The sequence below is a fragment of the Mytilus edulis genome, chromosome 1, assembly GCF_963676685.1.
Source record: "Mytilus edulis chromosome 1, xbMytEdul2.2, whole genome shotgun sequence".
In the NCBI taxonomy this organism is placed as follows: Eukaryota; Metazoa; Mollusca; class Bivalvia; order Mytilida; family Mytilidae; genus Mytilus; species Mytilus edulis.
In genome coordinates, this window is record NC_092344.1 from 72,812,370 (window position 1) to 72,826,687 (window position 14,318).

Sequence of the window (14,318 nt, forward strand, 5' to 3'; positions counted from 1 at the left end):
TAAGGTTGTCTTTTATTAATAAAATGCTAAGGATTTAATGTATCTTCATATGAAGATTCATTTCCTATTACATAAACTGCGCAAAAATGGTAACTGTTACATGTATCATAGTAATCTGCATAATGTGATCGCTCGACTTATGTACACACCAACATTTAACTGTATTCAATATCTGCTATTATTATCAAGCAATTGAAATCAAACGTCGGATTTAATGTGTTTTTTATATAGATTAGACCGCTGACTTCCCCTTTGAATGGTATTACACTAGTAATGTTGGGCCCTTTATAGCTTTTTGTTCGGTGTGAGCATAAGCTCCGTGTTGAAAACCGTACCTTTACCTATAATGATTTACTTTTATAAATTTCGACTTGGATGGAGAGTTTATAATTGGCACTCATACCACATCTTCCTATATCTTATTACAGCATGCTTGATATATTCTGTAGTATAAACCATTACTGTTTTTTTTCTCCTTTTTATACGCCTGATCACATGACGTATTATGGTATACTGTTGTTTGTCCGTTCATGGCAATCAAGTCGAACATTAACTCAAAATAAATTCACCAATTTGCGAGAAACTTTGGCAAATAATTTACCCTTCCGGAGCACCTGAGATCACCCCTAGTTTTTTTGGTTTGGTTCGTGTTGTTTATTCTTTAGTTTTCTATGTTGTGTCGTGTGTGCTCTTGTTTGTTTGTCTTTTTCATCTTTAGCCATGGCGTTGTAAGTTTGTTTTAGATTTATGAGTTTGACTGTCCCTTTGGTATCTTTCGTCCCTCTTTTTACGTGTATCTACATGAATTCCCTTACGATTTTTATCAATTTTAGATTTTATGTTTACGAATTATTGGGGTTCAATTCATTACAAAACAGGAGATTTTCTAGTTTTCAGACAATAACTTATAAATGCTTTGAACAGTTTCCTTGAAACTTTGGTGAATTGTTTTTATTAATTGGCGTAAGCTCCTTTTCAATTCTTATAAATTTCAGATTTTAAGTTTACTGGTTTGATGCGAGGTTTTATTCATAAAAAATGGAACTCTCCAGTTTTCGGAAAATAAATCACAGCAGTTTACATGAAACTTTAGTAAATTGTTTAATATATTGTTCTAAGCTCCCATTTGGTTTTTATGAAATTTAGATTTTCGTTTCTGATTTATGGAATTTTATTCATAAAAAGGGGTGATTTTCAAGTTTTTGGACGACATCCTTAAAGTGCTTTCAGCAGATTTTCTTTAACCTTGATGACTGATTTATATCTATCAAGATATTAGTGTTTTTATACATTTCTGAGATAACATTTACAATGTATTGAATTTTATTCTCTGATCACATGACGAGCGCTCATTTTGATTTATGACTGATGAGTTTGAATGTCCCTCCGGTAATTTTTGACTCTCATTTATTATCTTCTAAGTTTGTTGTGAATAGACGTTATTCATATACACAAACAAAAGTTTGAATGTAACTGGTCTTATCATATTATAGTTACCATTTTATTGTGCAGAATAATAAGTCTATACGAATAAACTGTGTAATGAATCTCCTCTTTCATTGTAAGTCTATAATTGTCCACAACAATTGCCCTGTTGATGTTTTGAGGCCAATACTGTTTGTTCTAAAATTTTGAAATTCCAAGATAAAGGAGACATGAAAATAAAAATAGCATAATATTATTTCCCATATGTTGTATAACTTGTTCGACATGTAATTTGTTTATACATGTGCGTAACCCTATGCCTACAGAAAGATGCAATTAACAGATTCATAATGTATTGTTTACTCGAATGTAAAAATGGGCCACCTGTCTAAATGACAGTACTATATGTAAAGTGACAACCCAACAAATAACCCAACATTGTTGCATCGCCATGACTACGTTTGTTAGTTTCAAAGACACATTTCCTAGATGATTTGAGATTAACATTAATGTATAAACATAGAGATTCGTGGTCACAGTTACTCAACGTGATACAAGATGTGTATGTATTTGTTTTTAACTAACATACACTATCTGCCTTAAATCATTAATTATACATTCTAGTATGACGTTCTTCTTCAGCTTTGGGTACAAATCCATGTTCTAATTCGAATAGAACATGGGCTGCACGTGATTGACGTCACAATTAAAATTGCAACGTCAGATGATTTTGAACAACGCCAGAGATCAAAATGGACATGTTTTGTTGGTGTTGCTCGCTAGAACATTAAATAAAAACATTCTAAAAGAAAGTTTAAACGTTTTTGTTCTTTTTTTTATTGATAAACTGTCGATTTTTTTATAACGTTTTTGTTCATCAAATCAAAATGTCGACATTTCGAGCGTAAACTATAGGTCCGCTTCGAAGTACAAAAGTTCAAAATATTCCTATTAGAATCGAAATAATTCTATCATGCCATGCTCTATGCTCATTTTAACATGGGTAGGCATTATATTTGTAAACATTTAATACCTTGCTAACGCTCGGTATTAAGATATTAACAAATATAATGCCTACCCATGTTAAAATGAGCATAGAGCATGGCATGAAAGAATTATTTCTTAATTATCCTTGGTCATCCCAACAGCATTGATTTTCTCGTTTGAGTCGGGACGGAGAAAGGGAAAGAAGCAATCAAGTTGAGTTAACCAATGATAATCTGTTTATAGCTATTTTTTGGCGTTTGCTTGCTCATTTCAGTTTTCCCTGCTTATTTATAATTCATTAAGAGAAGGAAAAAAGTATTATATGTTATTCAGGTCTCAGACAGGGTATATACTGTGATATTCCCGGCTTAGAGTTTATATCCCCTGAGCCGAAGGCGAAGGAGATATAAGCCCTAAGCCGGGAATGTCACAGTATATACCCTCTCTGAGACCTGAATGACACATATATTACGGATTACCCCTGACTTAATGTTATTTTCCAGTGCAGGTATTTGTTGACAAAACATAAATAAGTTGAAAAACCCAACCTGATATGTTCGGCATACGTGAAGTATTTTTCTAATTGGCTGTGAACATAATTTTACCGTGTATGTAATAATTTATAATAACACTTTTAACATTAATTTTAAGTATTAAAAGTGTAAATTGCGTGATCTTGTATGAAATGTATTATTGACTGAAGCACGTCATTATTTTCCTTCTGTGAGCCTCTGACAGTCTGATAGCTTTTGACTACGTCACATAGTAACCGGTGTTATGATGAAGTTTTTGAGGTTCCAATTGGGGATACAAACGTCGTATAGACCCCGGCAGTTTCCTGAATATATACTGACACCTCTTTGTTGTTATCCAATCACAAACCTCGACACATTTGTAATCCGTAATATATATATATCTTCATGCCTTATATATCATGTACTGTAGTACGCCGCTAGATTAAAACTGACGTGGAAAGGTAACACATGGCCAGCGAAAGCTCTTTTTAGAGAGCCGAGGTGGTCGTGTGGTCTAGCGGGACGGCTGCAGTGCAGGCGATTTGGTGTCACGATATCACAGTAGCATGGGTTCGAATCCCGGCGAGGGAAGAACCAAAAATTTGCGAAAGCAAATTTACAGATCTAACATTGTTGGCTTGATGTTTAGACGAGTTATATATATATATATATATATATATATATATTCCCTGCCCTATTTATAATTCATTAAGAGAAAGAAAAAAGTATATATTTATATTCAACCGGTAAACATCTTTTCTGAAACACAAAAAAATAAACTATAAACGAAGAATATTAAAGTCCTCATGAAAATCAAAATATGCAAAGTGAAATGTATTCAGACATATAACACATGACTAGACAATGACAGTTATTTCCTTTTTGCTCTGTTTTATGAATACATTGTATATATAAAATAGATAAAAATGGCCTTTGTAAATTTATTGATACTTTATCATAAGATACAACTGTTATCAGAATTTTGTAAATACTTGATACATACCATTCTTCCCTTTTCTAGTTTTGTGACCATCACTATTTTGACAACTTTCTCCTGCCAGATCATGTGCCAGAAATCTCTTACAGTATTCGGTTTTGGACCTTTAAGTACAAACATAATATTATACAAATACTGAAATGATAGTAAATACAGTTATCGGTAGATATTACAAAAAAATGACAATAAAATAGTTATAGTTATAACAAAAAAGAAAAAGAAAGAAGAAAAATATTACTACGAGGAAAATAATAAAAAAAGTGCCTTATCAAATGGTAAAATCAAAAGCTCAAACGAATAAAATAAAATGAAATACACCTGTCAATTTTTTGACTTGGAACATGAATTTTTAAATGGCGATGTCATTAAGCATCAGTCTTTAACAGAGGTGCTTAAAATAATTTGGAATGAAGAATTTAACCACATACAATAAAATCATAGAAATTAGGTAAACAAAATATTGGCTAAAACAAGTTTCTGAAACAAACCTTGTGATGCTATGTATGCCCTTTCTTTGTCATAACTCTGAAATGAAATGAATGAACTATGTCAATTTGGTATCTTAGGAGTGAAATTTAAAATTACGAGTTCTTCAAATTTAATGACGCATTGGTCGTTTTTTTGTATGCTCAGCGTTCAAGTTATTTTTTACATTAACATTTAATGTACGTAAAAAATTATATGATTAAAACAATAAACGTTTATATCTTACGTCAATATAACTAGCGTTTATATAATCATGCTTGGTATTTCCCGTCAAAATAATCCGTGAATGGTCATCTGTAAAACAATGACAAAACACTTGTTAAATCGTTTTCATATATTTAGTTTATGCCTTTGAGCGAGTTACTTAAATTCATTAAAACTGATTCAGTAATGCAGAGGTATAACGATACAGAACTTCCAGTCATGCATATTTTTTAAGTCGTTTTTTATTTGATATTAATCAATGGTATTTTATGAATTACTAATAGGGTATTGAACCGTTGTACATGCTTGCCCTTTCCCGTATGGACATGTGCGTCATTTAACGGAATTCCCTAGACAAAACGATAACTCAAGATGAATAAATACAATGAACTACATTCTACGATTTAATAAAGGCAAAATTGCCTAACATACGTAACGGAACATGAGGGTGCTTAAACGGATTTTGTTTTAATTAACCTGGTGTTTTGCATATAACATGTATGACATATACTGCATAACAATGCGATAATAAAGATTTTATCATGTTTATGTAACTGAATTTTCAAAATAATGGAATTTTATGCAATTTGCATAAAAGTGAGCGCTTTAACTAGCTTCATAACCAGGTTTAATCCACCTTTTTGTACAAAACGAAGTGTCGATACCAAATCAGGAATACAACAGTTGTTTGACATATGTTACATGTACTTAAGTTGTTAGTTTTGCAATCATATTTTTTTATTCCGTTTTGAATGTTCATTACCGTTAGAATTGTTTTTGAATTTTAGCTTTCCTAAAATTTCATTAAATTAAATGGTAAGTAAAAGTAGTCACAGCAGAACCGAACATTTTACTTGATTAAACCACATGGAACTGTTTTGACATTTCAATGCAATATTAATACCCGATCAATCCATGGTCTACTGTGTACATGTTAAGTTTAAATGATTACATATGGACACATCACAATACTTAGAATATATACATACATGGCCAAGTTTTCAGGAAACGATTCTTAAGTTTGTTTTCTTCTTTGGAACCTTCGTCGTGTGCATGAACAAGTCCTTTTGGAAAAATCTGTAATAATTGAAAATGAGATTATACCACCTTTTTCAAACTTACTCAGTACTTGTTGCATTATAAATGTCACTTAATTATAAAAAACAACGACACCAGTAGATTGAAAACAGGCAACGCACTTTTAAAGATATTTATATAATGTTAGGAGTTGATTTGCCATGGTTATTGTTTGGTACATATCAAGAATTTGAATATGTATGCAGTGAATGTGTTGTTAATGATCTATAAGAAGTTTAAATGTTGTTTTCTTTGAAATCAAATCATGATACAAAAATCGGTAGTTTTATAAGAAAACTTTTAGATATGTTAGAAATAAAATTGCAACAAGGATTTATTGTTGTTGTTGTAGCCTTCTTCCAAAAGTATAAATAATAATTGTTGCGATAACTATCGAGTGTGGCAAATCTAAAATGAAACATTGACGACTGACAGTAAATACTACGATAACTTGACATCAATCTGTTGTTCGATTTGTAGACTCTTTTTTCAAGAACCAACGGATAACTTTAGTTAATTTACCATGTATTCCTTACTTTCTGTAAACTATTGCAGGGCTACATATAGAGAAGAACCGTAAGAATATAATATCTTTCGAGCATGGGAGATTCCATCGACAAATACATTTATAGGTAAATTATTTTTATCTGCTTAAGTTGATTTCTCTGATGTATCATAAAAACTTATAATGGATGGTAATTGTACACGAAACTGATTCAGTTATACAATTTGTAGAAAATGACGGATTCAGAGAAGTCTCTCGTTGAGCTCGTTGAGTATTGTTTACCAATTCATTTGCCTGTAATCAAATCTTTTACTAACTAACTAACCTTGTATTCATTATCAAAGCCATTCTCTTTTCTTTTCTCGCTAATAACTGTCTTAAGTTCTGATATTGATATTTTATGTTTCGATTGTTCAGCAGCTATATTAGTGTAAACTCCTCCTCCTTCATCTTCTTCATTGTATTCTTCTTCTTCTGGTAATTGATCATTTTCTTCACTATATCTGACTTTGCCTGCGTTTGTGCCAGACAAAGATATTTGAATATCACCGACAGATGTTGCACAACCCATATTTGCATATCCGTCTTCCTTCTTTTGAATGATTTCCTGATCTTAAAAATGAAGAAGATAACAGTTTCAACTTTAATAATTCTATATCGATTTATTGGAATTTTGCAGAAATGCATATGTTTGAAGTTGCGCAAATTTATCGAGTATTATCATGAAGAACATAACTGATTCTTAAAGATACCATAAAACGATGACCTATTCGACAAAAAGGAACACATATCATAAAGATGCGTTGAAATAAATCATGACAGTCAAAACATTATTTGACAGTTTACATACAACGACAGTTTATTCAAATAATTTAACTCACTGAAATATGTATTCCCCTCTGCTCGCTTAAGTGCTTCATTATCACGGGAAAATCTGTCTTGTTGCGGCGTTGACCTTCGTCTGAAAACAATAAGATCAACCATGCATATTATTTTGGCCATACATCTTTATGATACACTATGTTACTGTTTTTCCCATAATGCTCGTTTTTTCAGAAGAAAAAAAAAACTAAAGCAAGGTACCAATTGATTATTTATTGAGATATGAAGTTTTTAAATATTGGCTGCTTATATCCAAAAAAGATTATTTCAAACATTAGTCATAAAATAGTTATTGTGCATATATTGACTTGTTTAAGCGAATTTTTGACGTCATCAATATCACAGTCATAGAAATACCTTAAACATTGTTCAATATATCAGAGCGACGACGGGAAAATCAAAATGGAATCCCGAAAAAGAAACTGAAACTAGAGAAAAGTGTAAAAACAAAACAAAAAACACTGAAAATTAGTGTTTTGCACGTTACGAACACAACATTTTTGTAAGACATTAAAATGCTTTCAAACAAAGTAAAGCAAACAAATGCAGCTTTTACAAGAAGAATAAATATAAAAGTAACACGCAACCAAATTGGATACAAATTAAAGCAAAAGAAAAGTATGAATATGTAAGTGAAACTAACACCCAATAATGACTGGAAGGAGAAAATAGAATCTTGAATAATATGTTTAAGGTTAAAAAGAAAGCACTAAATCGTCTTACATGTAGGTAAGAAGTTATGTTAAGTATGTTTACCCCCATCAAATTGTCAATCCTAATGTCGTACGTCAGAAACATGGATGTCAGTGGCTGTCGTTGGTTCATGTCAGCCGTATTTGTTTTTCAAAAATTGTACTGTTGTAAATAAGGCCGTTAGTTTTCTAAATAGTGTTGTTTCAAATTTTTCATATCGGGGCTTTTTATTGGCTTCGTAATTATATCAATTTTTCTCAATTATTGAAATCCGCACAGTAGCCTATAATTGCTAACATCCACTCCTTTTAAACTTCGGCGGAAACTTGTCTCATTGGCAACTATACAATATATCCTTTTTTTTTTATAGTGTAGGTGTTTTTCAACATTTCTATGTCAATACAATTTACCTGTAGATAATAACAGCAAGAACCACTACCACAATAACTATAATGACACCACTTATACTTCCTCCAATAGCTGGACCAGAACCTGCTTGCGACTTCTGATTGTCTATTGAAAGATTTTGTTTTTAAATATTATTGTAATCTAAAAATATCGAAAACTCCGTAAGCAGAATTCATGAAGATGCTATTTTCCGTCTTTTAAACCAATTAGATCGAAACCATTAACCGATGAACATTTAATAATAAACAACCAATGTTAACTTAAATTAAGGAGAATACTTAAAAAAAAACACTTATCTGTGATTCATTCTACTCTCAATATATTATTTACCCAACTGGTCATTTAGTTTTTGATTATTGAAAAATTATTCAACATGAACACCTCCTGAAGATGATCATGATGGTATCCATAAAAAGAGAAATAACACATCAGTTAATACCATAACTAACATACTCAAAGTTTCCGCAGAGGAATACGCCAGACCTCGGGCAAAACGAGAACATTTGAAATATATGTAAATGATAACCTTAGTCAGTTTATTCAAAGAAAAATGTAGCTGTGAAATGTCTTCAATCGATTAAAGATAAATTTGTTATTGCTCTTGAAGTCAAACCTTTAAACAATACCTTTTAAGTAAATAATTCATATTAAAAAAACGTAACTATTGATTGCGTCGTTGCATATTCCATTATGCAACACACGTGACCACTGACTGTGTTTGTACATGTTGCATATGACGCCTAAACCTCACACAACGCTGTAGAACTATAGATCTATTGTCGGCTTATCTACATGTTCTACTAAGAAATATATCGTTAGATTGACACAAAATATTGCGTTTCTCATTAGCAATATATAGTTTTTTAAATTTTGCAGGAGTATTTTCCAGCATCTCGTAAGCATTCATATTGAGTAACAATGTGATGTCCTGTTCCTTGCCGACCTTTTTATACCTTCGCAACAGATATAGTCGGAGATATTATGGACATAATTGTGCAAATCGTGATACAAGCATGAAATTTGGTATATGGGTGGACTAAATGATAATTAAAAAAAACAGCTGTTGGCCATAAAATAAAATCATTTTATCAAGATGGCCACCGCTCATTTTGCAAATGACGTCATATCCAATTGATTATATTTCGTAAATCATTTGAAAGCTGTGTAATAGGTATAATCCAATGTAAGTTTTGATAAAACTTATATTACAGTTCCTAAAGTACGAAAGAACAATACCTACATGAAAAAAACCAGTGATTTCCGGTTCCAAAATGGCGGCAAAACGTGTAAAATGTCATTTTTATCATTTCTCTCAACTTAACAAGAGATTTCACTGACTTTGTTAATTTCAAATGCATATATAGTTTGTTTAGGAAGACAGGTTGCTTATCTTATGATTATCTGACAGCTGCCTATACAATAACCCATACAAGGAAGGCCTGAACGGTATCATTTACAGTTACCAACACAGCTTAATTTCTTGCATCCGCATTTCAAAACACGAGGATCAGCGGCGACCAAAGAAATCCATTTTGGTTTCCAATTGTCATTGTGTTTTTTTTTCAACCCTTTTCCTGTGGTCATGACTTGGTACATGAACCTGTCGAATGAATAAATCCGGACGAGCCCAAACATGCCTATCTTGATAAGCTTCTCTTTTGATGTGCTCCAGAAGATTAAAATCGTTTGCAATGAAGCAGCGGCCTTGTAATTCTATTCCGCCGACCACATGTAATTATAATGATTTTGTGGTAGGCGGAATAGCATCATAAGGCCGCTATTTCCTTGCAAACGATATGACTTTCCTTACACTCGTTGATCACATACTTGAACATCACAGTCATGAACTATATTTTCTGTGTTTATGCTTTCATAACGGCTTCCATTATCAGTTCAAGCAAACCACATGCAGTGCGCGTGTCTATTCCTAATTACATTTAAAACATACATGAAAAGCATCTGCCATTCTAGGTGTTGCAATATCGGCTTCAGCGAGGGCATATGTCCATCCACTATCATGCAATTCATCACTCAAAATTTTAAAACAAGCGAATTTAATGTATAATCCACCGAACATGAAGATAAACGTATGTTCTCCGTACAAATCTGGCCATTCAAACTGAAATTCCTTAGCCAATACAAAAGAGTTCAATATCTGCATCTATAATTGATATTTGCCCGATATTTTGAAAGTTAAACACCTTTTTCACCTTATCCATCGAATGTTTGATCATTGCAATTAAAAGGGCGTGTTTTCAAGCAGTGGCATCAAAGACGTAACACTTTATACTCGAACAGAAGAGCTAAGATGCTTAGAGGAATGAATGACGACCAATATATGTTTAAGAAATTTTAATCTTCATCTGTTAAATGAACTACGATTTCCACCATTGTGCCCTTGTAGTGCGTGTAATTCATTCTTTATTTATAATAGTTTACGCATGCTCGAAATTTGTAAATGCATGTGTCTTATAACCTTAAAAAATGTCATCAAACAAATTCATAACATCACAAAAATTCAAAAGCGTTAAGCATATAATAAATAGTTCAAATATTTGTGTGTGAATTTTGTAACATTTTCACGCATGCGCAAACCCAGAAATTGTCAAATATTAATTTCTATTATATACGTCACACGTAAAGAAGGTATCCACCAAACCTGATAATATTTTGTACTCAAAGAAGGTCAAAGAAAAAAAATAAGTATTTCAATCTGGAAAAACAGCCATTTTAGAAAAGGTGGTGGCCATCTTGAAAAAATGAAATTTTCTTAAGGCCAGCAGTTTTTTCTTAAAAAGTATATAATAATGATGCTTCGTGCTAAATTTCATGCTTGTATCATCATTTGCACAATTCCCTTGATTTTGCTTGCTACATGTAATATCTTCCACTAATAGTTGGGGAGAAAGGGGCATATTGTGTTACCTTTTTCCGTTCGTCGATCCGTCTGTCTGTCGCTCTGTCGGTCATTCCGTCTGTCCCATTATTGGTATATAGCAAGATAACTCATATGCCTCCTACAGCTTGCTTCTTATGAATTGTTCCCTTTGTTAGCTGTTTGTATATATATTAAAGGTGTACATGTTGGCAGGGGTTTGATTTATATCAATATTTGCTCTTCTGGGAGATAGTTTAAAGAATATTTTTGATGTATTTTCTTGTACTATTTTCTTGAGGTGTAAGGAGTTTCCGGAAAACTTCTCCTACAGTGAACCATAGACCTATGTACTCCCAAGCCCAACTGTGTGTATTTTTAAAAAACAATTTGCATCAATTGTGTCGCACAGAAACAATATTATAACTATAATATATATATATATTTCTAGGATTTTGATTGTATGACGCACATCGTGACAAAACCAAAAGCCAATAGGTAATGCTAACTTATAACTTAAACACGACAGGTGCCACATGTGGAGCAGGATCTGCTTACCCTTTCGGAGCAACTGAGATCACTCCCAGTTTTGGTAGGGTTCGTGTTGCTTAGTCTTTAGTTTTCCATGTTGTGTCTTGTGAACTATTATTTGTCTGTTTGTGTTTTTTTTTTTAGCCATGGCGTTGTCAGTTTATGTTCGATCTATGAGTTTGACTGTCCCTTTGTATTCTTTCGCCGCTTCTTTATACACTTGAAGTTACACATGGGAAATTAACGCGCGTTAACCGTAATTCCATGGTTGCTTCTTGTGGTACATGTATATTAAATTGTGTTGATTATCCATGATATCTGTAATTAAATATTTAATCCAATAACGATTTTATCTTATCATGCCGATAATTTGTAGTCGTTTATGCCCGCGTCACACTGTCCCGATTTTAACGCCGATGGCAACACGATTATGGAAATTTTCAAAATCAGGACTGATCGTATTCAGATCGGGCTATTCGTAGTGCAATCTGTACCATCGTAGAACCATCGGCCACTTTTTCTAGCCTTCGGGGACAACTTCGGGAAGGGTTCTTAATTTTTTAACATGTTAAAAAATCCCCGAAAGTGCGTCCGATGTTGAGGATTCGTATTGAGTTCGTATAACCATCCTCACCATTGTAATGTCACCGGGAATGCATCTTTGAACATCGTATTGCATTCGTGTTTCCATCGTTTCCATCGGGCAGTTTTGACATTACGATGTCTACACGAATGAATCACGAAGCTACCCGAAGGTCTTACGATGGCAACACGTTTTCGTGAAGACCTCGTAATCCCGTCGTGTTGCCATCGAATAAAAGTACGAAGTCGACAAGATGGAACAACGACGGCAATAAATCCAGCTAAATGTAAGTTAATTTTCGCGCTAAAATACAGTTAAAGTGCCATGCGCGATATGCACTGGTCATTCAATACGACAGTTAAGAAAGACGTTCACAAAACATGGAGCTCATATCATATGATTCTATGAGAACAAGAAAGGCGACAGCGTTGTTTCTATTAATTCAAATGAAACAAGAAGAGCAGCTATTTCAGGCTCATGACTTACTTCTACAAGTAAAATAATATTTTTTGTCAATTTTTCATATCAAGTAACATAATGAAAATCATAAACGCGCCTCGTACACCAACACTGCAGGTACACGTATATAGGGAACCCAACTTTTTCTTCATTATTCTGATTTTTTATGTATCGTCTGAGCTGTTGTCACACGAATGTTAACTCCATAACCGTTTTGATTTCTATATGTCATATTTTGCCGCATTTGTTGCTTTCCCCCTCATCCTTCCTTTTGTCTATATTATTATGATATTCTCCTGGAAAGAGCTCTTTTTGAATAAAAGGGATCAACGAACCCATTACCTTACCTTTAAGATAGATCAGTAAACATGGGCATAATTATGGGTGATTATTTAGACTAGTGCACACATTTTACAGTTCAAACAAGACAATGCCAATCGTGGCATCCCATCGTATGTAACATATTGGTGACAAATATGGACACTATATGTGTATATGACACATGCAGAAAATGGTAAATTTAATATACATATTTGATACATAAACTATTTTTTTAGAAATCAACCAAAACATTCAGTAACTGGAAATACCTTTAATATTGTCTTTAGAACCAGCAGGTAAAAAAATGAGCAACCAATTTCCTGTGTATTATGCTATTTCAAGGAGAAAAAACAAGTCCATCTGCATGACCTTGGCCTTGAACGTAAAAAATGTTAGATCATTACAAGGAGGAACAATATACCAAATGTGGTTAAAATCTTTTGAAGCATATTGGTTTTAGAGTGTCCACAAGGATGATATTGCCTTGTATTACAACTGCCACTGTGACCTTGACCTTTGAACTTTAAAGTCAATAGCGCTTAAGATATTGTTAACGAGTAACATCATACCAAGTTTTGAGCATTTTGGTTCTAGAGTGTCCATAACAATTTTATCTACACGCAACTTACATAAATGTACATTATAATATATATTCAATATTGATCAAACAATTTAAAATGTGGGATGCCTTCGGCATATAATTTAAATACATCGTAAGCTGTACACGACGTCTTTTAGACATCGTATGACCATCGCGCCTGCACCATACTCCATCGTGTAGCCTTCGTGATCCATTGTGAGATATGAAGCTTAAATACCCGTCTTCGGTTAACCTTTGTATGTCCATCTTTTGCTATGGTATATATTTTAAGCACCATCGTATAGACTTCGTTATTAATCGTACTTGCTTCGGTCACGTTTTTGTATTTTAACGAGATCGGGACGAACTTCGTACGAACGTACAATTTTCGCATTCGGGTGTCTATCGTATATAAAAATCGGGACAGTGTGACGCGGGCATTACGCAATTGCATAACTTGACTGCCACATTTTCAATGAATAAGACTATTGACCTACATGTATATATGCAAATAATTTAGTTGATGTTACACCGTGTATGAAGTAACTCGCACAACATTGCGCGCCAATTTTACTCAATCCAGTTTCTCTGTCTCTGGATTACAAACGTCATGTTTTTGAGAACATGTAAGGTTAAACCAAAGATAATATCCTACCTCTGTTAACAATTTGGTATTAACACTTTTTTAAATGATGAAAACACGTTACTTTCACGTTACAGTTTGTGGTCGAATTACTCTTAAAAAAGCCAGAATCAGACAGGATATCAGTTCGTTATCTACATTCATATC

The 14,318-nt window shown here is 33.1% G+C and overlaps 1 protein-coding gene across 1 annotated transcript in view; it reads right to left on the reverse strand.

Annotated features, from left to right (window-relative positions):
* The window catches only part of LOC139489596 (receptor-type tyrosine-protein phosphatase mu-like), a 107,852-nt gene that overhangs the window by 11,724 nt on the left and 81,810 nt on the right, over positions 1 to 14,318 (reverse strand). The window contains exons 13-20 of the mRNA XM_071276190.1: positions 8,182 to 8,284; positions 7,078 to 7,157; positions 6,522 to 6,808; positions 5,604 to 5,691; positions 4,637 to 4,704; positions 4,413 to 4,449; positions 3,931 to 4,028; positions 1,498 to 1,623 (exon numbers count right to left, since the gene is read on the reverse strand). Coding sequence (XP_071132291.1) covers positions 1,498 to 1,623; positions 3,931 to 4,028; positions 4,413 to 4,449; positions 4,637 to 4,704; positions 5,604 to 5,691; positions 6,522 to 6,808; positions 7,078 to 7,157; positions 8,182 to 8,284 — 887 coding nt within the window. The remainder of the gene's footprint in view (positions 1 to 1,497; positions 1,624 to 3,930; positions 4,029 to 4,412; positions 4,450 to 4,636; positions 4,705 to 5,603; positions 5,692 to 6,521; positions 6,809 to 7,077; positions 7,158 to 8,181; positions 8,285 to 14,318) is intronic.